The following is a 26,781-nucleotide window of genomic DNA, read 5'->3' as shown; positions in this document are numbered from 1 at the left end:
GCGGTTGGTTAAACTAGTGGCGGTTCAACTCGTGCTAACCAAACCGGCAAGCGTTCCCAATCCAACCATACCGGTCCAGTTTTAACAAGTTATTATAGGTAGTTGATTAATTCATCATTAAACTCAAACACCAATCAAAGTAACCAATATTAACCAAACCCAAAGAAAACAAATCAATCTCAAATAACATGCATATAATTATTTTCTCAAAGTATAAAGGGGCTTGCATATGTTCAAATGTTCCATAACCAACCCAAACCCGAACCAACCACCAACCCAACAGCCAAAAACAAACTCATCACAATCCAGGCAATGTTTGATTCCTCGACCGGAACAGATTTAGGAGCCACAATCATAACCACACTTGTCAAATACCCGTTGCTAACGCCCAACAACAACGTTAAAAGTGCCACTAGACTCTCATTCTTGAACCATTTGGGTCTAAAAACACAACCCATAAAAAGTGGATAGAACAACACCCTTGTGACACACCCCCATACCACCCATTTACTCCTTTTAATCACATAAATTGCGGTCATACACTTGCCTGAAAAATCACCAACATTAAAAGTTGTTATCAAGAACACGGGATACCAATCACCAAAACGGACTGATTTGACGTTTTCACTCAAGTAGCCCGGGAATATTGATAGTGTCACGACGTAGTTGCGACCATGGACATAGCGAGAGACCGAAGTTTCTTTAGGATAGCGAGTGTGTTTCGTGGTTTGGAGGTGGTTTCGGGTGGGTTATCGAGTTGGGCTTTGGTCTTGTAATGTTTGATGGTTGGTAATTTGTGTAGGAGGTTGCAACATAGGATGCAAAGGAGTTCAATGAGTGTGCTTGTGAAGAAATAAATACCCCGAGAGGTAGAAAGAATTACAACTCCCATCCCGCCTAAAATTCTAGGATTCTTTCCCGCGGGTACTGATACCATTAACAGAACACCCAATAATTTATTGGGTACTGTACGAAGTATTTGAAATACGGGAAAGAAATACCATTCGGGTACAATGACACTATATAGTATGCATACAAGATGTATTGGGGCCAATTCTTTTCTTTTTTCTTTACATTATTCTCTTTTATGATAAGAAAGCGCTCTTAGTTCAGTTTGGTAGAACGCGGGTCTCCAAAACCCGATGTCGTAGGTTCAAATCCTACAGAGCGTGATTCGGATAAATCCCTAACTTTAGGTCTTTTTTAAATTGATTCAATTGTGAAATAAAATATCACGACGTATGTATCTAGGGAACAGCGCTTCAAAGAGGGTCACCTTACGTCCTTGAACCGATAACCATCTTTCGGCTAACCTAGCCTCCTCCGTCCCTCGGGACCAACAAGGGGTAGTACAGGAATATTCACCTGTTGTCCATCGACTACGCCTTTCGGCCTTTTCATAGAGTCATTCGGTCTGAATGCTACATGAAGAACATAAGCCAGATGATGGAACGGGAAGACCTAGGATGTAGAAGATCATAAAATGAGTGATTCGGCAATAATTCTTGCTAAGAAGAACGCCCATGTCGTGGCAATTCCACCCAGAAGGTAATGGGTTACTCCTACAGCACGTCCTTGTACAATGCTTAAGGCTCTCGGCTGGGTAGCAGGAGCAACTTTTAATACTCAAGTTTTTCAAATTTATTTTAATTAAAAAAATTATTTTAATTCTAAAAAGATAATGTACGGGTGAAACAGATAATGTTCGGGTCAACCCGCGAGGTTTGTATTGTTTGGTTAAGGGTTTGAAACCCTAGGTTTAACGGCTCGGTTCTTGATTTAGCTTTGTTATTTATTGTGCTTTTTATTCATGATAATCATAAGTAGGGGTGCTGACGGTTCCGTTTCAAACCGTGAAACCGCACAAACCGGTCTTCGGTTCGGTTTCACGGTTGTTTTTTGTTTTTTAACTTTCAGTCGGTTGATTTACAAATTTTCAAACCGTAACAAACGGTTTGGTTCGCGGTTTTATACCAGAAACCGTTCGTATAAAATCGGATAGAACCGTAAGATTTGGCAATATATTCAAGTTTTTGTTATATATTTTATAATACAGATATTTAGTTATCTATATCTTATATTTGGTTCAATTAATATAAATATGGGCCTGGGTCTATTTTTAGCTTTAACAGTTTATAGTAGCAGCTCCATAAATCCACAATCTAAGTGGATTTTATTTGTTTAATTGAACTGTGATGGTTTTCAGCCAACTCCTATGCCTCTAAATTATTTTGCTGCTTGTCTCCAAAAGTTTCATGAAACATTGCATTAACTTAAGATTTAAGTAGTTATATTATTAAGACTTGCGTTGTTTAATTTGTTTCATGAGACAGTTGTTCATAAGAATGTTTAAGAAAGCGGTTGTGAAATATATTTTTTTTAAAATGCTCGAACCTCCTAACCGAACCGCTTTGCTTCTCTAGAAGTTGCTTCTATTCTTTAAAACTTTATTTGTATTTTAAAAATTGTGTATATTTTTACTGATTCCCTAATTATATTATATAAATTAATAAATAAAATTCTCACACTTTTTTCATTTGATACTTACAAGGTACCACCATGCAAGCAAATATCCTTAGGAGATTGTTTCCTCAGTTTGAGGATGAGCATCTTCTGAATAAATCATGAATCATGTTAGTTTTATGGCTTATTATAATATTTATCTTTTATATTTTTAATAATATCGGTTTCGTTTTATTTACTTGTAAATAGGATTTGTTTTGCTTATGCTTAAAATTACATTTTTAAAACTTTTTTTAAGACTCATGCCTCTATTATATAATAACTTATCGGTTACAACTTTTTTAAACATTATAAAAAAATTTAAAATCGATAACTAGCTTTTGACCTATATACCATTTTTATATTCAAAGTCATTTTTTTTGTATTTCAAGACTTTGCATGAAAGTGTTATCTAAGAAACTTCACTCTTTCTTCATCTTTCAATATTACTTAAAATATCTTCTTCCACCTTACATATTTTTGAAATTTGAAATAGTAGCCAACTATTAAGACAAATACACGTTTTGACCAAACAATTATGTAACACTCTTACCAAGCCAAATTATGCATCATTATTTGTTTGATACATATTTAAATAAATGCAACACTCTTTTTACTTTTTCCTTTTAAAATCTCAGTTACTAATTTATTTACTATTTTAAAACACTCTATATCAATTGTCGCTTTTTAGTTTGTGGGTCAAACATATCACTTATTCACTTTTAATAAGCGGGTCGACCTTATTTTTTTTAATCAAATGGGTCAAGCTCACCATATTTAGCATACAAGTCAAAGATAGCATTTTTAGTGAACGGTCCAAAATTATAATTTTAGTGAACATTTTTTTTAGTTTAATTTTCGTATCAGTTGGCCTTTTGTATTTTGGTTCTTTGGGTTGATGTTATGACAATATTTAATGTCTTTTGTCTTGGGTATCTATGATTTTGCATAGAACCTTTTATGTTTTTCTGTATTGTTATCTATCAATGGTCATTAGGCTTGCTTATCTACACTTTGTATAACATGTGACTTATTGCTCATGTTATAAAATTTAGCATTTGTTGTCATGAAGAAACACTAACCGGACCCCAGACAGATTACTGGTAACCTGGGGGTTGGAGAGATGTTTCCCACGAGGGGTTAGACCCTTGGAAGATGGTTCTTCTGATAACCTGCAAAACAGACACCGTGAGCTCGTCACTGAGAAGGGGGGGTTCCTCCTTGTGACCACCCTCCGGCGTGAGAATCAGACTAGATTGCTCTTTAAATATAAAGGTATATTAAGAGGTTGCTAGAGCAGATATCAGGTATAATATGAAGATACAAGATAAGATAAGATGGTCATACCATTTGGGGTATTTATAGCCGAAGGTAGGTTTCCAAGGAGGTATGGCCGGCTGCAACAGTGTTCCTGTTCATCAACAGTAGCCTACGCACGTGCCCTGCTGGCAGTTGGTGGGTAGGCAGTGGCTGATAGTGACCAGGCCTGCTGCACACTATTCCCTTTCTACCAACTGCCGGCTACGCACGTGGTATGACAGTAGTTGGTGAGTAGGCAGCGGCTAATAGTGACAAACAGTGTAGGAGCATGCTGCTCGCCATACTGTTGTCCATAAGCTGTCGTATCTTTAGTCGGATCTTTTTCCCATACCTCGTCAGGTACAGTACAGAAGATCTTCCTGTGTAGTACGGACTGGCTTATTTGGGCGGGAGTATTCCCCCTCCCGCCCTTGTGCGGGATTGTTCCCGGCTTCGCTCATTCCTTCAGGTGACACTGAGTGCGAGAGCTAAGTACCTTGTGCGTGTAGCCATGCTGCGCGGGTGGCCTTCCCTCATGGCTTGTATCCGAGGCTGCGGGAACAGGCGGAGTCCTTCACCATGGGAGGCATTTCCTGCGGGAACAGCTTGCGTACTGCGCGTAAGGACGTCACGTCTCTGAGCATGGTTGGTCCTGCGGATCCAGTTGGTCTTTGCGCAGACGTCCCTGTTTAAGGTGAGTCTTGCGGGTCCAACTGGGCTTTGCTGGGACCTACCTCTTCATGTCACCACAAGGCCAATGGCCAAAGTAGATAATATGTATGTAGAAGAATTCCAAAATTATTGAGAACTACCAATAGATCACATTAATAATATCAATTCTCCACACTATCGATCATGTTATTTGATGGTTTCTTCTTCTCAATGTATGTTTAAGCATAATTGATTTTTTTAATTTCAGATTTTTTGTACCAACCCTATATATAACACAGTATGTATGAAGATTTAGTGAAGACGATTGCCATCAGATCGTCAGATATGTGTATCAGTGTATGTGTGTGTGTGAGAGATTGGAATAACGAATTTTTCTTTATAGTAACAGAATTCCAAGTGATCGATTTGATTTAATAAATGTTTAGAATTACTTTTCCTTGATTCTAGAAGTAAATATTTTTCCTGTTATGTGTAGAAGGAAAAATTTGATATGTGTTAACTTTTTAAATATGGGATTATATATGTATTTTGATTAAAGAAAGGTATGTAACAACCAACTTATTATTTACGTTTATTGTTTGTCCACCTAAAAGACTTTTCAGTTTTCACAAGAGCATTCTCAGCCCCTGAGTTTTAAATTTATAGTGTAACATTATATATTATAAAAAAAATGAAGTGAACCCAATTATATTAAGGGAAAATTCCCAAAATAAGCGTTTATAAAAATGTTTTTCAGGTTTTGAGTGTCATTTGCAAGAAGTTCTCAAAATATGTATTATAATCTAGTCGTAACGAGTAGTTTGCATAACCAATTAAAATTTGACACGTGTCTTTAAACTAACCTTAACGAACAGATTTACTAACCATCTACTCGTCACGACTAAATAAGTTTTATGTCTCGTAATCAACGTTCACGAGTAATTCATAAGTTCTTTAGTCACGACGAGTAGATTGTAAGGTAAAACTAGTCGCGACGAGTTAACTACTAATAAACTACTCGAGTAGGGAATGTAAACCAAGTAAACTAGTCTTCGCGACTAAACGACTTATGAATTACTCGTGGGCGTTGATTACGAGGCATGCAACTTATTTAGTCGTGATGAGTAAATGATTAATGAACCTGCTCGTTATGATTAGTTTAAGGGCATGTGGCAAGTTTTAACTAGTTCTACAAACTACTCGTGTGTAATCATAAACTACTTGTCACGACTAGTTTATAATACCTATTTTAGAAATTTCTTGTAAATGACACCTAAAACCTGAAAAACGTTTTCATAAACGCTTATTTTAGGAATTTTCTCTTGTATCAAAGTGAACTTACAAGTCCTAGTTTTTATCAAAAAGATGTTAACAGGACCAATCTTGTAAGCACTATCAAATGTAACTTTATTATTTGGCACTCAATTTTATCATTTCAATATTTAAAAAACATGTCTTTAAACGTTTAAACCTATTTTCATATATAATAATCATAACTTGCAAACAAATGTCTTGGCTATGAATTTCGTCTTCAGTTGGCACTTAGCAGTCTTAACTTTTAAGAATCTTTAAAAAATTTGGAGAACATACATGGCATGGCAATTATGGATCGACTAATTGAAGTTTTTGACATTAATTTGTTCTTGTTATCTTTGAGGCCGGTTGTCTGACCCGATTCACTTATTTTGCTAGGCTTACATGATCCTAAAAGGGCGTAAATTTTGAAGATCACTTTAGGCTTCCAAGAAGATTGGGCCATTTTTTCTAATTGTTTTAGGACTCAAAAACGTTTGGCCGCCCCTGTTGTCACACCCCGACCAAAGGCGGCGGAACATGCCGGGGTGCAACGATTGTTCATAAGCGCATGACACTATTTAAAGCGACAATATTTAACAAACTCATTTCATTTCACAACTTCGAAAATGTCACATAACCAAATATTCATAAGTCAAATACAACAAAATATAACAAAATATAGCAAATCAAATGTTGTTCATTTTTGCTAATATCCTAACGGTATTTGTGACGTTTTCTTCACCAAACTTCAAAATCAACCTAGATGCAAACCTGTAACATTTCATAAAATAAAGTTTATCAACACAAAGGTTGGTGAGCAATTCATAAGTTTGAACAATAGATATATAGTATGAAAAGTCACAAAACTAGTATACAAAATCATAAATAATAGCTATAAACTTGGATAAATAGTTATCGCTAACAAGTTAGCGATACCCAACTATAAGGGGTTGCCACATAGTTTAGGATTTTATAGTTATCGTTAATTGCATTACGTTAACGACACCTTGCCATGAGGGGTTGCCAAATGGTCTAGGATTTATAGTTCCACCATCCAAAAGCGATAAACACATAGGCAAATAAGCATAGAACACCAAATCGAGCAATTATTCAAGTAAAGTATACAACAACGTTTGTGGTTTAAGACCAAAGTATAAAACATTTAGTTTAGATAAGATGAAATGTCACTCCCAAAATAAAAGATAGAAAACGGGGTATGAAGTTACTCACGTTCAAGTATAAAACCTGATCGGTAAAAGATGAATAACCGGACGGATGAAGTTTAACGAGCAAGGCCTAAATGACAATAAAATCTTGGATTTAGAATGGTTGTCTTGAAGATCTTTAAATAAAATAACTGTTGCAAAAAGTAAACAATTAAAGTTCAAGGTTTAAAATGTAACTATTTAAGAATTTATAATAACAATCCTTTAAAAATGTAAGTTTGCTCTAAACCGGGTTAAAGTATCTAACCTTAATATTTACTTAACCAATGTTAAGTAATAAGGTGGGAAAAATGCTAAAATGCAAGTTCCTTTGGGACAAAGATACTAAAACGGGTTTTTAACGAGTGTTCGGGTTGTCGGTTCGGGTCTTGACAAACGGTCAAACCCAAAGTCAACTTTCCAACATATTAATTGTTATGAGATAACTCATTAAAATATACTAACACTTAACCAAGTATGTAGATATATTGTTTAGAACTAACAACGCACGTTAAGCGAGTGTTCGGTTTTGTCGGTCCAAACTATGTGATGAGATCAAGTTGGATCCAACAATTCCAAGTACTTAAGAAAATAATTAAAGTCGGTTTGTAAACTATTTTTAAAGAAATATACAAGTCTTGATAGCTAAAAACATACTTGTGTGTCTTAAGCGAGTAAAAGTCGGTATAGTTCGGTTTGGTTCGGTCTCCATCTCACAAATAGTTCATAGATAGTTTCTACATGCCCAAATATCATAGAACTTGTATATTGGTTTATAAATGAAGAAAACTTAAATTTTACAACTAAAAAGTTAACTACAAGTCTTTTAAGCAAAAGTTTCGGTTCAGTTCATTTTCTATCTCCCAACAAGTTCATAGATGGATTCCATATGCTTAATATCAAAGAACTTGTAAAAATGATTTTTGAAACTCAAATCTAGCAATAAACATGTTTAAACAACTATTTTAACAAAATTAGTAAACAAAAGTTCGGTTTCTGGTTTGGACTAGTTTCGGTTAAACCGAGGTTAGTCTTATACAAACCCACACCATGGAACTTGTAAATAAGATGAACAAACTAAAAAGGGTTAGAAGTTAGTCATAAGTGATATGTATAATAAGTTATGTGTGTGTAAATATATATCAAGAACACGAAGTCCTCCATGAAGCCTTGCCTTATGACATTCGAAACTTAACCAACCGGAGTCGGTGACGTAACAAATAAAGGAAACAAGGGGTGTGTATTATATATATGTTGTACCACCATATTCAAGTGTTAATAATATTAGATGAACAAGTTAAAATGAAAGACTATAGTTAGTTGACCTTAAGAAATCAAAGTAACAAAATGTTGAAGATGAATACTTGGATTTGAGAGAGATTTTGGAGAAGATGAACAACCAAAATGGTGTATGGAGCCTTGCTTTTATAATGGTAAGAGTATGGTTCATACAAATAGGGTAAAGATGCATGTGATGGTTGAAATGGTCAAACAAGATTTTGGTAAATGACAATAATAGTCTCCAAAGTTTGGTTTAAGTCATTTTTAAAGAGTTTTAAGGACCAAAAATAATGTTTTCAAGACCCAACAAGTGTAAAACAATATTGTAACATAAAATCCATCATTTTGATTATATCATAAGCTTTGGTTTACAAAATGGGTCGGTTTACATGATAAACGAATACAAAAACGAATACAAACAAGACCCGAAATTGACGAATGTCACACCTGTGATGAACTTTACCTGACCCGATCCGACCTGATTATTTTTATGTCTATCATATGAAGGTGGAGCATCTAAAGACACTGACCCCTTGAATAAAATTTCCGGCTCCACCATTGGTTACATTTCATGAATTAAAATCTCACTTTTTTAGTCTAAAGATCTAAGGACCATTTAGTCTTATTAAAAGTTTATTTAAGGTAGCTTATAATGACAGTATTAATATATTAAGAAAACAAAATTAAGAACGTCACTGATTATGTCATGGATTAGTGAATTTCTTGTTACTAGTTTTATAACATCATATTGTTGTTCGAATTCTTTTTATATGATCTTCAAAACGAAAATCAAATCTTTTGTAAAGTAATGTTTAAATATATATATATTTTTTTGAAAGACTAACAAACAGTTGATCGTTAAATCTATAAATAAAAGCATGACATCATTAAGAGGCCTGATTGATTAAGAGGTAGCTTCTGAATCATTTAACGTGTCTATGAAATTTAATCATTAAGGCGCTTATTTTAGTAAATCAAACATACTTTACCGAATGTAGTAACCACCACTTGGTTTAAACTTTAAAATTATAATATCACAAATATAATCATTTTCAAGAACTTATCACGCCTCTAATCTCTCTATAGTCATGAAAGAAATAAAAGTCGTTTGAAAAGTATGATTGATATTTACTTTTCTCTCACGAATTCTTATATTCTGTTTGAAAAGTATAATTCATGACCTACTTGCTATTCTTTTAAGTCATGCAAATCTACAAAGAAGTAAACGTATGTCAAGTTTGTAATTAAAAAAAACCTACGACAAATTAGAAACAAATTAATCCTGAATTTATTTCGCGTTACGTGTGTTAATTTGTATCATAAGATACGCATAGGAAAATCAAGGCCGGCTCCTGAATTTCAGGAACTCGTAGTAGAATTGAAAAATGACCCTTACATATAATTTGTTATTAAAAGCGTATTCTAATAAAAAACTTAAAATTCTTTTCATACTTTATTAAATGTTTAAATTTGTTAGTATAAATAAAATATATAATTTCATGCCCTGTTGATAAAATGTCCTAAACATCGACCGAGCTTTGCATGGTCTCTGAGCCGGCCCTGAGAAAAGTAGATAAATTTGTCCAACATTTCAACAATGACTACAAAGGAAATAAACTAATTTTTTATTATTAAATGTGATATATTCTTTTGAATTGTGAGTACATTTTCTTTTTCTTATCTTTTATTTTCCATGAATACATGCAATAAACAATTTTTTTTTTTTTTTTAATAGTCAACTTAAATTCTTGAAATAACACTTCTTCCGATTAGAAAAGCCTAACCCAAAGTATTAAAAGATAGACGGTGATTAAGTTAAGGTTATCAATAGACCAAGAATATAAAAAATGTAAATGATCCAAACATTATTTGTCCGGATGACATATTATTCACTTTAGTTGTTTGTTTTATTTGATTATATAATATATAGCACATGCAACTTAAAACAAAGTTGGTGGTGAGTTTTGTATTGGAACAAAGGGAAGTACACGACATGAACTCAAATCTCGTTTCACATGTATAAATCCTACCATGATATAAGTATTTGTGAGTCAATGTAAGCATGAAACTGATCCGAATCTGTTTATACTTAACTCCAACATACAAATTTTATGTTAGCTTGTCGTGTTTTAATATGGTTTTATAAAAAAATCCTATCCGTAAACCCTATTAAAGGTGATAAGCCGTAGCATGTACGAGTAATTATTTTATACAAAAAAATTAATCACACGTTTGGTCACAGTAACATGCCAGTATTACGAATTTGATATTGGTCAATGGTCACAGACTCACGGTATCATGTCAATATTAATAATATAGATTTGATACATATTTATTAAAAATTATATTAATTGTTAGTCCAATATCTTGCAAGCATGTGACACTATTAATGGTTCCCGTTTAGATGGAGTTATCTTTATATGTTAAAGAGTACGTATGTGAAAATTAATATTACTGTTCTTATAATTTATCTAGTTAATAAATGTTTTAATAATTTTATTTGTTTTAAAAAAAATAACATGAACGATGGAATAAAATCATACTTTTGTGTTAAACAGTATGATAAAAAATCAAAATCAAACATCAACATGACAACCTTAACTCATTAAGTACATTCCATATGATTGTAGGGCCAGGGTTTAGGTGTAAGATAAGCAAAGTTAGGCAAAACGTAGAGCATTCAAACCCACCGCGTGTGAAAAATGAAGGCAGTTCGACTAGTTTTATTTTTTTTATATACAAAAGAAAAAACTAATTCTAAAATCTAGGTGGTTTGACTGGTCTTTCGAAATCTTTAGAAAATTCATGGCGACTCGATTAGATGCTAACATGTGACGAAATCTGATTAGTTGAAAATTTAATCAGGTGACAATTATTTTCTAGACGGCTCGATTGAATTTGAGATTAACTTTTTAAAAAGACCAAATTTAATTATTAGTTAAATAAACAAACTAATAACTTTGACCGGTCAAATACACACACGGTAGTAAGGTCATGGGGTATTATAATTTATAAGCAAAGGTCATTTCCAATATGGTATAATAGTAGGAAACATGAGTTTTTCAATAAAGACTTGAGTTTGATCCTCACATGCAACACTTCGAAGATGATATGAGTAGCTCAATGAATGAAGAGTGGAATAGAGGTGCACATTCAGTTTAAAACTCAAAATCGGTTTGGCCAACAAAAGTCAAAACTGGTTTTTGATTGGTTTCAGTTCGGGTTAAAACCTGTTTTTGACTAGGTCACGATCGGCTTTGGTTCGGGTTTTGATCAGTTTCGGTCTGGGTTTTGACCAGCTTTTGCGCTATTTTGGCCAGTTTGGAACCGGTTTTGGTGGAGAAAATCACAAACCGATTTCGAACCTACGGTTTCAATCGGTTCCAACCCGGTTCGGTTATTTGCCCACCTCTAGAGTGAAAAACTAGGATCTTTGTGATATCCGATTCAATTCCTAAAGCATCCAGGTTTTACCAACAACACGCATTCAGACGAATGGATTTTTCTCGAAACTGGAAACTGAAGATAACCCGGTGGCGCGTTTGGGATGTGAGCTGGCCATGTATAAGCAAAGGTGGGACCCACGAGGCTGAAGCGGGTAATATAACTTTAAGACATAAACAATAAACCCTTTGCCTTAAAAACGCTTCTGAAATCTTTCTGAGCGTCCGAATATTCTTCATTTATCGCTCTTCTTCATCATCTCTGCAACTCATTGTGTACGCGTTAATATCTTCCTCATTATTATTATTATTATTATTATTATTATTATTATTATTATTATTATTATAACACTTATTTTTTAATTTATGTATTGTCAATTCATCATTTAACAATAACAACTTCAATTCAATTCACTGCATGTTACTTGCTTCCACTTTCTCATTTCTTCTTTATAATGTGTCCGATTGAGTAATAATAATAATAATATTTGATGATTGATATTAGGAATGGAGAATATGAAGTCTCCGTTCACAGGGGTTGTGAATGACGTTAGAGGACGGTTACTGTGCTATAAGCGTGACTGGATATCCGGTTTTACTTCCGGATTTGGGTAAATATAAACTTTATATGCAATGCGTGAAATGTGAATGATGATTCAAATGTATTATGCGATTGTTAATTACGTGATTATGTGAATAAGTATGTTTAATGTTTAACCTAATGATTTAGCACTTTGATAATCGGATTAGTGTTTTCGGATCAGATTTGAATACCTAACACAGGTTTTGGACCTTTGGTGGTAGATTGGTGCAAAATGTGGAATGAATATTAGTTCATTGATCATTGAACTGACCTCTCATCTCGTTTTGACTTATGAGAGCTGAGCTGACCTCGAACTCGTGGGCACTTTTTTTTAAAGCTTGAGCTCTGCTCGTTTTGACTTATGAGAGCTCGAGCTCAGCTTGTTTTGACTTACAAGAGCTCGAGCTTGGGCTCGGCTCATTTTGAGCGTCTTTACTAAAGCTCGAGTTTGGCTCGTTTTGACTTACAAGAGCTCGATTTTGGCTTGGGAGTCGAGTTTTCATGCTCGACTTTGGATCGTTTTGACTAATGAGAGCTTGAGCTCGAGCTTGGCTCGTGAGTCGTTTTTCAAGCTCGAATACGACTCGTTTTGACTGAAAGAGTTGGATTTCGGCTTGTTTCGAGCTCTTTTTTTCTAAAGCTCGAGCTCGGCCCGTGTGTCGTTTTTTCAAGCTCGTGTACGAATTGTTTTGACTTACGAGAGCTCGAGCTTGGCTTGTAAGTTATTTTTCAAGCTCGTGTACGAAGTGTTTATGAGAGCTCAAGCTTGGCTTGTAAGTTGTTTTTCAAGCTCGAGGAGTATGACTCGTTTTGACTTACCAGAGTTCGAGCTCAGCTTGTTTTGACTTACGAGAACTCAAGCTCATGCTCTGCATCGGCTCCTTTTGAGAGCCTTTACTAAAGCTTGAGTTCGGCTCGTTTTGACGTACAAGAGCGGTTCGTTTCGAGCTCTTTTTCTTAAGCTCGAGCTTGACTCGTGAGCAGTGGCGGACCCAGGATTTTTTGCCAATGGGGTCCCATATTTTCGGTGTTCAAATTTTCCGGGTCGGTCGTTGTTCAGGTCGGGTCGAGGCGAAGAACATAATAAAAAACAATATCATAATAAAACTTTCTTTTCAATCATCACTACCTGAACGGGTCAAAATGGGTCGGGTTGACACATAAACACTTTGTTTTCCCTTTCTTAAACATTTTTGAGATAGAACCTAGATCCACCCTTTCATAAGCATGTGTTGAAAACCATTAACTTAAACTAGTGAAAAATAAAACTGATATTTTAAAGTGTTTGAATGTTTCTAAAGAAAACAATGCATAAAGTTGAAAACAATGATATGTATTTTAGAGGTGTTTGAATGTTTCCAAAGTTATCATTGCAACATTAGCAATCAAATGATTGATTAACACTAAAAATTAACACAAAAAACCAAAAACTAAGCCTTGTAAGACTTGAACCCATGACCTTTCAAAGATAAAACAAGGGACTTTCCACCAGACCACATCAACATTAATAGTATGGGTTCCAAGTATTAAATCTTATGGGGTCCTCAAAAAATTTAATATACCGCTTCTAATAAATTTTTAAAAAACATTGGTGTCCCAGGACCCCGATCCACACTATGTGGGTCCGCCCCTGCTCGTGAGTCGTTTTTTAATCTTGGGCTCGGTTAGTTTATTTTTTATTAATTAATTTTTATAGTTTTTTAAAATTTATTTATTTATTTTTATATATTTTGAGAAAAACCTTAAACGAGCCAAAGCTCGGCAGTGCAATGTGAAGGTTAATACATAGAAGTCCAAAAGAGGTCAAAGTTAAAAATACACATAGCTCGAGCTCGGGCTCAATAACTAAAAGAACCTTGTTTGAGGTTCGGGCTCGGATCGTTTCAAGCTTTTTTCAATCCGATCTCGGGTAGCTCGCGAGCTGCTCGGCTTGTTTGTATTCTTAATCATCATTTCGTAATTTAGATTATGTTTGTAGGATACTGGCTCCAACTACATACATCTTCTTTGCTTCTGCATTACCTGTGATTGCATTTGGGGAGCAGCTTAGCAGAGATACAGGTTTTTAATTGAAGAATGATTAGAAAATAGTTCAATTAAAGAGTATAGTTATTAAAGAGTATAGTTATGATTTTGTAAGATAATTTCTTCATTCCGTTTGTAGATGGAAGTTTGAGCACTGTTGAAACATTAGCTTCTACTGCAATATGCGGTCTTATACACTCGATACTCGGTGGACAACCGCTTCTTATATTAGGAGTTGCAGAACCAACTGTTATAATGTATACTTACTTGTATAACTTTGCTAAAGATAGACAAGATTTGGGGAAAGAGTTGTTCTTGGCTTGGGCTGGATGGTAATATAATAATATCTTACTGGATGGTAATATAATAATATCTTTAGTCTTCTAAAAGCAGTGACATTTTGACTTAACTTTTGCAGGGTGTGCACTTGGACAGCTTTGTTTTTGTTTCTTCTAGCAATTTTCAATGCTTGTGTTATCATCAACAGATTTACAAGAATTGCAGGGGAAACTTTTGGGATGTTAATTTCTGTTCTGTTTATACAAGAGGCCATTAAGGTAATTTAAAGTTCCAAAACTGATAGTTTATTACTGTTGTTGACTTGTTTCAAGATTCACAAGACTTTGTTGAACAGGGACTAGTGAGCGAGTTCAATGTTCCCAAACGTGAGGACCCGAGTAAAGTGAAGTATCAGTTTCAATGGCTTTACACTAATGGTCTGCTGGCGATTGTTTTCTCGTTTGGACTTTTGTACACTGCACTAAAAAGCAGGAAGGCAAGATCATGGTGGTGTGGAACAGGTGGATGAATTATATTTCAAAATAATGTTATCATTTTTTTATTAATTATGTCATAACATGCAACTAATATTCTGTTCAATATAGGGCGACTCAGAAGTTTCATAGCCGACTATGGTGTCCCGTTAATGGTTGTCACGTGGACAGCGATCTCATTCAGTGTTCCGAGCAAAATCCCTTCTGGTGTTCCAAGAAGGCTGTTTAGTCCACTTCTATGGGAATCTGAATCTACAAGCCATTGGACTGTAATCAAGGTACACTTTTTAAACTTTTACTTCGAGTGAAGATAAAAACGACTTAAAATCGTTTTTCTACTTATCTTGTAATTTCTACTACAGGATATGGGTCGGGTTTCTCCTGCATACATTATGGCAGCCATCATCCCGGCTCTTATGATATCCGGGCTTTATTTCTTTGATCATAGTGTTGCTTCACAGTTAGCTCAACAAAAAGAGTTCAATCTCAAGAATCCTTCCGCTTATCATTATGACATTCTTTTGCTTGGTTTCATGGTAATGATATGTTATCTTTTAGTTTTCTTAATGTATTTTTTTATATTATCTATTTTTTTTTTCAGACGTTGCTCTGCGGATTATTAGGATTACCTCCTTCAAATGGTGTGTTGCCTCAGTCACCGATGCACACGAAAAGCCTAGCTGTTCTTAAAAAACAGGCGAGTAGTAAAAGAAAACAAGATCTTCTAATCACTTGATTAAGGTTTATATGTTCTTAGTTCTAACTAATGATGTTAATATGCTACCAGTTTATTAGAAAGAAATTGGTAGAGAGTGCCAAGGAAAGTATAAAGTTGAAAGCTAGCAACACCGAAATCTACAACAAGATGCAAACCGTGTTCATAGAAATCGACAGCTTACCAACTGTAAATCTTCAATCTATTAGCGTTAACAAAGTTATTTCATATTTTCATAATTCATATTAATTAGTATTTTTTAGTGCAGACAACTAAAGTAGTTAAAGAGCTAAAAGACTTGCAAGAAGCGGTCATGAAAGTAGAAAATGGAAAAGAAAACACAAATAATAATTTTGATCCTGAAAAACACATTGATGCTCATTTACCCGTGAGAGTTAACGAGCAACGAGTCAGCAATTTACTGCAGTCAGTTTTATTAGCAGCATCTATTTGTGCTATGCCTCTTATAAAGCTAATACCAACCTCGGTTCTATGGGGGTATTTCGCCTACATGGCAATTGACAGCCTCCCGGGAAACCAGTTTTGGGAACGAGTCTTGCTTCTTTTTGTCCCCTCTAGCAGAAGATATAAGTAAAGTTTTTTTTTTTAATTATTTCAATCTTTTATATAAGTTTTCTTGTGAACTTATTTTACATGTGAAATAATGACACAGGGTTTTGGAAAAGGTTCATGCATCTTTTATCGAGTTGGTCCCATTCAGAAGCATAGTTATATTCACAATATTTCAGGCTGTTTATTTCTTGGTGTGTTTTGGTATGACGTGGATTCCTGTAGCGGGAATATTATTCCCTGTGCCGTTTTTTCTTCTCATTAGCATTCGACAATACATTCTACCGAAACTGTTCCAAATGCACCATTTGAGGGAACTTGATGCAGCCGAGTATGAAGAAATTGTGGGCGGTCCAACACGCGCTCCTAGCTTTAATCTTGAAGGTACTGATGGTGGGAGCGATGACGGTGACGTGTCAATATGTGATGATGAAATACTAGATGAACTTACTACTAGTAGAGGGGAGTTTAAGGTTCGAAATCTTAGCTTTAAAGAAGATAGACGTATACAGGTAACGTTTATTATTATTATTATTATTATTATTATTATTATTATTTTTATTTTTATATTATATCATTAGTATTATTATAATTTAATTTATTCAATGATGTTTAGATGATGGAGTCATTTTTTTTTGCAGCAAATTTACAATGATGACTATATGCAGCCTGAGTGAAAGCCACAAGCCCACAACTGAACAGCTGGGCCAAAGGCCCAATAAAACATTGAGAGTAAACAGCCCACTGGGCTTTTAGACTTAGTTTTTCGTTTTGGGGTCGAAATGACTGAGTTAAAATGTTAAATACAAAGCACGTTGAGGTCTAATTGTGCAAAGTTTTAGTGATGCGAACCTTTGATTGAGGTGACATATTCGAATCGTTAGGTTTAGAATAACCAAGAAATCAAATAATTTCTTATAAACGTTATCTAATACTCGAGAAAATCACGAAAGTGCTTATTGTTCTGCTTTTTCGAATGAGTTATTTATCTATTTTCTGCCTTTTCAAACGTCTATTTTATGATGAACTTTGTAGTACACGAGCATAACCTGCATAGGTCATTTATATTTGTTAGGATTTGATATCTTTTCCAAGGTACAAACGGTTGGAGATGTATGCTAGCTGAATTAGAGTGTTGCATTTATAGTGACAAAGTTCAATACGAGAACGCTTGGTTACAACCAACTAGTTATGTACTTTTGTTCTCTAGGTATGATTCTGTATTGCAGTTGTTAAATGATTAAATAAGTTCTGTCGAGACGATGACGAAACTATTAACTTGCTTTTTAAAAATAAGCGTCTAGAAGAAGTTGCACCAGTCGTCGTCTATTGATAAGTTGAATATAGGTAGTTTTTATACCGTGTATTCGCTCTTTTTAAATGTTATAAAAATCAATAAGATCATAAGAAATAACTAAGAAATTGCAAATGGGGTAGCCACAAGGCCCACAATAGTGTAAATGAGTACATGAAAGTTGACATTTGAGCAATTGAGCCTAGAAGACTTGAATTAATATATGCAATATAAGCATAACTCAATATGCAAGTTGATGTAAATAATAGAAGACTTGGATGAAAGACTTTTGGACTTGGTCTTTATAATTACTAAATAAATGAATGTCACAAAACTTTCAGCATTATAAATTTGTAACTAATTAACTTCATACCAAAACATTAAAAAGTTTCTTTGAGACAAATCAAATCAAGAAACAAGATGAGCAAAAACATGTAAGCTTTTCATCATCAAGTTTATAAATTATAATACTAGCTTATTCCGCCTTTAACGAAATTGTTTACTTTTTTTTTATTAAAAAAACTTGCAGATCATGTAATGAAGTTGAACTCAGCAAATTTTTGAGCAGCATTGGTATCATTCCGTATGCATTCGATGCAGCTCGTGAAGCATCCGATAAGAATTTGCCTTATGACATACTTAACAGTCCTTATGGGTTCAAAGTTTTGGCTCTCAACTGTAGGCCTGATGATACAACTCGATTTGTCAATTCTGAGTTCGGTTTAGTCTCGTCACAGGACGACGAAGTTGTTGACTTTATCAAGACAAAAGTCAACCCTCTATTCTCCATTAACAAAGCTGCAATTGAGTTGTTTCAGGATCTCATGAGCACCATGAATGAGGACGAAAAGAAGGTAAACTTATCTTTTTGTAGCATATATCTAGATATGAGATATCCAAAACCATCTAGTTCAACATTATGTGACAAAATATATTAGTTATGGTATAGTTGACTAGGTTAAAAACCAGTGTATTACACGGGTTTGAATAAAAGAAACAATAATTTAAATAGTTATGGTAACTAAGATTTAGGAATTGTAAAACGTTTTTTAAGATGAGATATGATTAGGGGTGAGCAAATCACGGTTCCGAACAGGGGAACTGAAACTGAACCACTAGATCTGAATCGTATTATTGTATTTTGGGTACGGTTCTTAATTTTGGGTGAAAACGGTTCCCAGTTCAGTTCCGGTTAAAACCGACGGTTCCGGTTAAAGAACCGCTAGAACCGAGTTGGGTTTAAATTTTAAAGATTATATTTAAAACCCGATTTATATAGTTGGCTTAAATTTATTTTAAGATATAGTTGTTTTTCTATAATATCTTGAGGCATTGCAATCCATTTCAGCTCCCTCCATTAAAATATAATATGTTGATATGACTATTTTATTTTATAAATTGTCTCTTGCTTCTTGCACCTTATAATAGTTCATATCTAGCTATGATTTAATTGAAAAACTGGTTCTGGCGAGAACCATTTAACCCGGTTCCGAACCGAACCCAATCTTTAAAATATGATATGGTTTCGTTTCTTATATTCAGTATTTAACGGTTCCGATTCAGTTACGAATCGTTGCATAAGCCTAGATATGATTAAAATTAAGGTATTTTGAATAATTAAACCATAATATTGAAAATAAAAAAACAAATAGTTATAACCCACAAATATTAAAAAGAGTGAGTTTCATTAGAAGAAATAAATATAACAAAACATTAAAACAAAATAATATGATTTGTTTGAACTAAAGATTTGACAACATTACTCTAATACTCTATATATAAACCCCTTATAAAGTTAGATAATCATGTATATTATAAACTTATTTTCTAAAACTATAAAAGAAAATTATATTCATAGTCATGGGCATTTTAGTTGAAAAATAAAGTCAAATTGATTGTTTTTTTGTGAATGAATCTCTCTATTTGTGGTATTATTGACAGTAACAATTTTCATTATTCTATGAACATCATATATCTCCTTAACAATTTTCATTATTCTATTGGTTTAAATTTTGTTTTGAAGGATATAAAGAGCCCGTTGATCGTCACCGGATGGGGTCTTGGGGGATATCTTGCTATAATGACTACATTATGGCTGCAAAGCACCATGTATGAAGAAGAATCCAAGCGCCTGATTTGCATAACGTTCGGTACCCCCCCTTATTGGTGACGAAGCTCTGCGATCAGTCATCTCTAAACGCCCGAAATGGGAATCTTGTTTTCTCAATGTGGTTGCCATGACTGATTATGTTGCTAGTTTGGTCCCAACCAAAGGTGAATACAAGCCTTTTGGTTCTTTCCTCTTTTGCACCGAATCAGGAGGCCACGCAACTTTTAAGGATCATGAAGCAATCCTTGCCGTTCTAAAGACCATGACGTTACCAAGCGACGCAAAATTGGGAAAACACGATTACAAGAACGACTTGATTGAATTAAGAAAGGTGGTATTGCGTCGTAGGGTTTATGAATCAAGTGGATTTGACTTGAAGCCGTTGACAGAAGGAATAAGATTGCAGTTTAAGGAAATTAGTGTGCTCGATCAAATGGGGACTCAACTCATATATGGGAAGGATAAACTCATACTGCATACGCGGACTCAACTGTTTAAGGATAAACTCATATTGCATACGCGGGCTCGACTAAATGGGGACTCAACTCATATATGGGAAGCTATGGAGACAAAGATCATCCAAGTAGCAAAGGAGACTCTCGGGGTCACAACAGGAAAAACAGGAAAGACAAGTGGGCATAAGGAGTCTTGGTGGTGGAATGACGCAGTGCAAGACAAGATAAGGGACAAACAAGGATGTTTTAGGGAGCTAATGAGGTGCACGAATGAGGAGGAGCGAGTGGAATTGAGGACAACTACAAAACGGCCAAGATAGAGGCGAAGAAGGCAGTGGCGGAAGCAAAGAAGGCGGCCTTTAAACGGATGTATGAAGGTCTACAAACAAAAGAGGGGGAACAAGCTATGTTTAAGATTGCCAAAGCCAGGGAGCGTAGAAGGCAAGATCTAGGACCGGTGAAGTTCATAAAGGATACAGATGGGCATGTACTTGTCAAGGAGCAGGACATCAAGCTAAGATGGCAAACCTACTTCCACAATCTTTTTAACAATGGGAGAGCTTACCAAGAAGAACATGACAACACAAACTTTCAACGACAACAATCGAATAACTGCTACTGCCGACGGATCACACGAGAAGAGGTGAAGGATGCACTGAGGAGGATGGGAAGGTCTAAGGCGGTTGGCCCAGACAACATACCCATCGAGGTGTGGAAGTGTCTGGGGGAGGAAGGAGTCATGTGGTTAACTACTCTGTTCAATAGTATTCTCAAATCAGGTAAGATGCCAGACCAGTGGAGGAGCAGCGTTGTAGTTCCTATCTATAAGAACAAAGGAGACGCCCAATGTTGTGGTAACTACCGAGGAATCAAACTACTAAGTCATACTATGAAGCTATGGGAAAGAGTGATTGAGGTTAGACTTAGACGAGAAACTCAGGTTACGGTCAACCAATTTGGCTTCATGCCGGGGCGTTCCACCACAGAGGCAATACACCTTATAAGAAGATTAATGGAAAAGTATAGGGAGAAGAAGCGTGATCTACATATGGTGTTTATTGACCTAGAAAAGGCCTACGACAGTGTGCCACGACAGGTGCTCTGGGAGTGCTTGGAGGGTAGAAGAGTGCCCAGGAAATACATAGAGATAATTATGGATATGTATACCAGGAGTGCAACAAGTGTCCGTGCGCTAGTGGGGGATGCTGATTTCTTTCCTGTAGAGGTAGGTCTTCACCAGGGGTCAGCGTTGAGCCCGTTTCTCTTTGCAGTAGTCTTGGATGAGCTGTCAAAGTCGATTCAGGGGACTCTCCCGTGGTGCATGATGTTCGCAGACGATATTGTGTTACTTGCTGAGAAAAAACAAGATCTAAACATGAGGCTTGAGGAGTGGCGAACAACCTTAGAGACAAAAGGTTTAAAGATTAGCCGATCTAAGACGGAGTACCTCCACTGTGATTTTGGTGGGATAAACGACAATGAAGACGCACAGATCACAATTGAAGGGCAGGTGGTCCCGCAGGTAACGAAGTTCAAGTATTTAGGATCTTTTGTACAGAGCGATGGGGAATTAGACAGTGATGTGACCCACTGAGTTCAGGTAGGACGGTGTAGATGGAAAGCAGCCACAGGTATATTGTGCGACAAGAGTTTCCCGACTAAACTAAAGGGAAAATTCTATAGGGTGGCAGTTAGACCTGCAATGCTATATGGAACAGATTGTTGGGCCATCAAGAAGGCACAAGTGCGGAAGATGGAGGTAGCAGAAATGAGAATGCTACGTTGGATGTGTGGGCACACAAGGCTAGACCGAATAAGAAACGTTGTGTTTCGCGAGAGATTAGGGGTGGCGAACATAGCAGACAAGATAAGAGAGTGGAGATTGAGATGGTTTGGACATGTAAAGAGAAGATTGACGACGAATCCTGTTAGATCCGTAGACAACATTACTATAGAGGGGAGGAGGGGTAGAGGACGACCGAAATTGACTTGGGATGAGAGGATTAGGCATGATTTGATAGACCTAAACCTCTCCGAGGACATGGTTGAGGATAGGAATTCGTGGAGAAGTAGAATTAAAGTTAAGGATTTTTAGAGAGAATTGAATACCTTAGGGCTTAGACTTAACTTATTTAGGTCACATACCATAATGGTATTTCCCTTACATATATTATTATTATTATTATAATTATTATTAGCTTTTATATAGCTGTTAAACTGTGATCTTATTATTAATATTATTATTAATTTTATTATAATTAGTAGTAGTTTTTATATAGCTGTTAAACTTTGATTTCCTTTATTTTGCTTCATACACATGTACTTAGAGCCGAGGGTCTCTCTGGAAGCCACCTCTTTATTCCTTTGGATAGAGGTACGGTGTGCCTACATCCCACCCTCCCCAGACCCTACTTATAGCTTTGCTGTCGGTGGGATTTTACTGGGTATGATTGATTGATTGATAGTGTGCTCGATCAAATATCCGATGATTTGATTAAGAAAATGGAACTAGAACATGAAAAGATGTTTACAAGCAAGAAGCACACATACGAGCCGACGAGGAAGTTAAACGATATAAAGATAAGCATGACATACATGGAATGGTACATAAAGACTAGGCAATCAAAAGGGGGTTACTATGATTGCTACAAGAAGGATCCAACAAGAAATGAATATGACGGTCATCAAAAGATTATCACACAACATCGCAGTCTGAACACGTATTGGAAGAATTTTGTTGAAGATAAGGATCAAATCCGCAAAAGGAGCATTCTAAGTTACGCACGCGTTGGCTCTTAAGTGGGAACAACTATAGAAGGATGATCGAGCCACTCGACATAGCTGAACACTACAAAAAGCCGCTAGGTGTAGGTGAACACCATGAAAGGCCAACAAAGTACATTGAGAATAGGCCGTATCGATATAAGTTGTTAGAGAGTTGGTTAAAGGAAGACCAGAAGTATGTGAACGACGTCAAAAGAAATAAGGCTCCTAATCTTAACGAGGATTCATGCTTTTGGGCTCACGTAGAGGAAGCGTTGATATCTTTAAATGAGTTGAAGATTAATGCAAATTCGAGCGTCGATCAAGAAAATATTAAGGAGTTTATGGACTATGTTATGCATGGAATCGAAGAATTCTTGGTGTCACCGGATATATTCCTAGAGGGAAGTAGTTTGATGACGTGGTGGAGCGAGTATGAGTCGTCCGACACATACAAACAAGGTTCATGTAAATCTAAGTTTGCTCAATACATGGAGAATCGGAGTTACATTTCATATAAGTAGCTTCGATATGGCGATATCAGTATTTCAAGTATGAGTGTTTTGGTGATTAATAAGGTAATATATGATACCTAAATGTTATGGTCACAATATATATATATATATATATATCAATGTTTGTATGACTATATATATGGTAATGTAAACCTTGTGAGTTTGTGTGTGTGAGTGAAATGTACTTGTTTAATTTCCTAGTGTTTTATAAAATAATTTGTTTGTCATGCTTGTTTAAGGAACTTGTTTTCGCTACAGGAGAATATATTGCTATAGGATGTTACACTTGAAACATGTATGATCACTTCGTATAAGTAGCTCCAGTATCAAAATATTTCAAGTGTGAATGTTTTGGTGGTTAATAAGGAAATATATCGGTCACAAGATCCCGTTAGTTATTTCGGTCTCAACATTACAAGCTAGTAATTTCGGTCTCAACATTACAAGCGTAGGAAAAAGATCCAATACAATAATACCTTAACATACAATAGGTACACAAATCCCTTTTTTTCACGAATCAATCCATGAAATCACATCCCAACATCTCGGAATTGTCAACACATATCCAATTAATCATTGGTTCACCAAAAAAAACAGTTTTGGATCGTCAATCGATCAATTTTATACTTGTTTTCACGAAAGCTTTTCAAGTTTTTGACTGAGCGTTTTAGTATTTTTGCCTTTGAGCGTCTCGCGTACCTATCGTACGTTAATGCATTATTTTACAGTATCTCGACCCTACAAGCGTAAGTGTGTTGACGATTAAATAAATTCGTAGAACTATATGGTAACGCAACTCTTATGTTTGCATAAATTATTTACTTGTTTTGATTGTGTTTTGTAAGCTAAGTTGTCATGTGTGACAGAGGAACAGGTTTTTGCAACCATGTTGTTATTGAATGTTGCTTGTTAAGGTTGATGTGTATATACACTTCACGTGTTTGCTTTTTTATTTTTAATCTTTCAATTGTTTTCTATAGTTGACAAATTTTGTGATTGATCTTTAAAGAACAATTGTCTACTGGTAACTAAAGTCGAAAGTGCCAATTTAACATTACAAATATCAGTTTATTAAGTTTTTTCATTGCTATAAGGGGTATTGGTTTTTAATACTTTCAACTTTCACTCGTTGGCTGATACCACAACCAACTTTCGATTTGTTATCAATTACTCTCAACTTTTAACTTATTTTCATCCACCACTCCCGAAATTAACGAACACTTATCATGTTTGTGTTTTTGCTGAGGTGGCAGTTTTTTATGACGGGACATGATTGGCTTTTTTATTTGAAAATCTGGCCCACACCACCACTTCATTATTAAAATTAAAAAGCCTAAAATAAAAACAAAATATAATATCTCAATAAATCTAGACTCTCTCTCTAACTCTTCCCAACTCAAATCCCCCAGCCCCTACCACCACCACAACCCACCTGTCCCGTGAATTTCTGGTCACAAACTTTTACCTCTCTTCTAACATGTTAGGTTAACTGCCACACCATGAAATCGCTACCTCCACTCCATGAATCACCACCAATATGTAGTTCTAATTACCACTATGCACCCCGGTCTGGACCTCGGCATCACATCCATCGGCCCCACCACAACGCATCTCCTCTTTCAATCGTTTTCTACCACAAGTGTTTACGCATATTTTTAAACAACTGCTACAATATTTTAGAACAATAATGCTAAACTACGTTTTTGCTCGGGTTTAAAATTGAGACGTCCCATCTAATAAAATTTGTCTCTACTCACGTTTGTTATCATAAGAACTTTTCAGTTATATGATAAAGATGTTAAAAAAAAGTAATTAGTAGACCAAAGTCGAACCCAGCCCAAAACTGATATACCTTTAATGCGGTCTGACATAGTGACATGAAGTCTTGGTTATCATAGGTCCACGAAGGCTCAAGAGAAACTAGTGGAAATAAATGTCCCACGTCGGATGGATTAAAACAAGCAGCGTGGCATGCTTTTTAACCTGTTCTACATAACTCATAACACCAAGCTTTTTAAAATTGTGTAATTAATTATTACTCTTATTAAATATTACTATAAAAATGTACACCAACCAAAATTGAATTTTATAAAAAGACATCATCAAAGTTTAAAAAAATTATCATGAAAGGTTAAACAAGTAAAAGTTTATTACAGATACTTTGTTAATATAAAACTTTTTTTTTTTTTTAAATTAAATCGAAGTTTTATATAATTTACTATAAAACGATTACAATAAAGTGGCAGGCAAACGGGCAACAAGCTGCGCCGCAACCCCCTTTTGAACAGCAAAGCCAATCCTGCTAAATACAATTTATTTATAAATACAAAATTATTGGTCCATGTTTTTAACATTATTGCAAGTTTGGTCCTCATATTTTAAAATTTTCAAACTCACTCCAAATTTGTGAGAAGGTTGTACATTTACTCCCCGCGTTAATCCTAGTTAGTTGCTAACGCAAAACTGATGTAACGTGCCACTCATGCGAGGGTATTTGTTTATTTTCAAATTTGGATCCAAATTTGAAAAGCCGATTTACCCTCACATGAATAACACATGACATCATTTTTCCGTTAACAACTAGCTAGGATTACCGTCAGGGACTAAACGTACAACCCTCCTAGGGGTGTTTACGGTCCAGTTTTGACGGTTTTTGGGTCAAACCGTTGTCAACGGTTTTTGATTTTCGCAAACCAAACCAAACCGTTGAAATTTAAAACCGAACCGTTATAAACGGTTTGGTTCCGGTTTGGTTCACGGTATGAAAGTTATAATTGTTTTTTTTTAAATTGAAAGCCGACTTATTGGTTTCCAATAAACATTGAAAATTTATCACACGATGTGATTTTTTTAACCGATCAAACATTAATTAGTAGTTCTTATGTTTTAAAATCCATTTTGACATAACTAAAAATGAAGTCTTGTAAGTTTGAACGGGAATAACAAAATAATTAAGGGCCAATTCACTTTAAACGGTTTACAAAATAAAAATGTTTCACTTAAAAATTCATAAATTAGCATAATGTTCACTTAAAATTTTAAGTAAACGAATTTAAATAGTTATATATACATATAAATGATATATTTAAAAATTTAAATGGTAATTAAACCTCACGGTCCGGTCCGGTTTCATACGGCCGGTTTTTGGTATAAACCGTAAACCAAACCGTTCGCTACGGTTTAAAACTTTTGAAACCGACCGGCCGAAAGTAACGGAAAAAAACCAACCGCGAAACCAAACCAATGAACGATTTGGACGGTTTCGCAGTTTGAAACCGAACCATGAACACACCTAAACCCT

The 26,781-nt window shown here is 35.3% G+C and overlaps 1 protein-coding gene, 1 non-coding gene and 2 pseudogenes across 3 annotated transcripts; 3 read left to right on the top strand and 1 right to left on the bottom strand.

Annotated features, from left to right (window-relative positions):
* Window positions 1-20: 20 nt before the first annotated feature.
* Window positions 21-937, bottom strand: LOC143617289 (equilibrative nucleotide transporter 8 pseudogene; annotated as a pseudogene).
* Window positions 938-1,098: 161 nt separating this feature from the next.
* Window positions 1,099-1,172, top strand: TRNAW-CCA (transfer RNA tryptophan (anticodon CCA)). The gene has a single exon. It is a non-coding gene; the product is annotated as a tRNA-Trp (tRNA).
* Window positions 1,173-11,911: 10,739 nt separating this feature from the next.
* On the top strand, window positions 11,912-17,814 carry LOC143617299 (boron transporter 4-like). Its single transcript, XM_077089905.1, has 13 exons — window positions 11,912-11,953; window positions 12,183-12,288; window positions 14,239-14,321; window positions 14,425-14,617; window positions 14,704-14,842; window positions 14,920-15,085; window positions 15,170-15,336; window positions 15,421-15,594; window positions 15,660-15,755; window positions 15,846-15,962; window positions 16,042-16,364; window positions 16,447-16,855; window positions 16,985-17,814. Exons 2-13 carry the CDS (start codon window positions 12,185-12,187, stop codon window positions 17,018-17,020), a joined length of 2,007 nt encoding a protein of 668 aa, XP_076946020.1. The 5' UTR covers window positions 11,912-11,953; window positions 12,183-12,184; the 3' UTR covers window positions 17,021-17,814.
* Window positions 17,815-17,998: 184 nt separating this feature from the next.
* LOC143617297 (senescence-associated carboxylesterase 101-like) lies at window positions 17,999-23,807 on the top strand (annotated as a pseudogene). The gene is made up of 4 exons (XR_013150803.1): window positions 17,999-18,071; window positions 18,167-18,491; window positions 19,661-20,170; window positions 22,668-23,807. The product of XR_013150803.1 is annotated as a senescence-associated carboxylesterase 101-like (transcript).
* Window positions 23,808-26,781: the final 2,974 nt, after the last annotated feature.

The sequence above is a fragment of the Bidens hawaiensis genome, unplaced genomic scaffold, assembly GCF_021521415.1.
Source record: "Bidens hawaiensis isolate Kalapana, Puna unplaced genomic scaffold, B.hawaiensis_p1.1 tig00053664_1, whole genome shotgun sequence".
Taxonomy (NCBI): Eukaryota; Viridiplantae; Streptophyta; class Magnoliopsida; order Asterales; family Asteraceae; genus Bidens; species Bidens hawaiensis.
The sequence above is the reverse complement of the archived record's forward strand: the minus strand, read 5'-3'. Positions and strand labels throughout refer to the sequence as shown.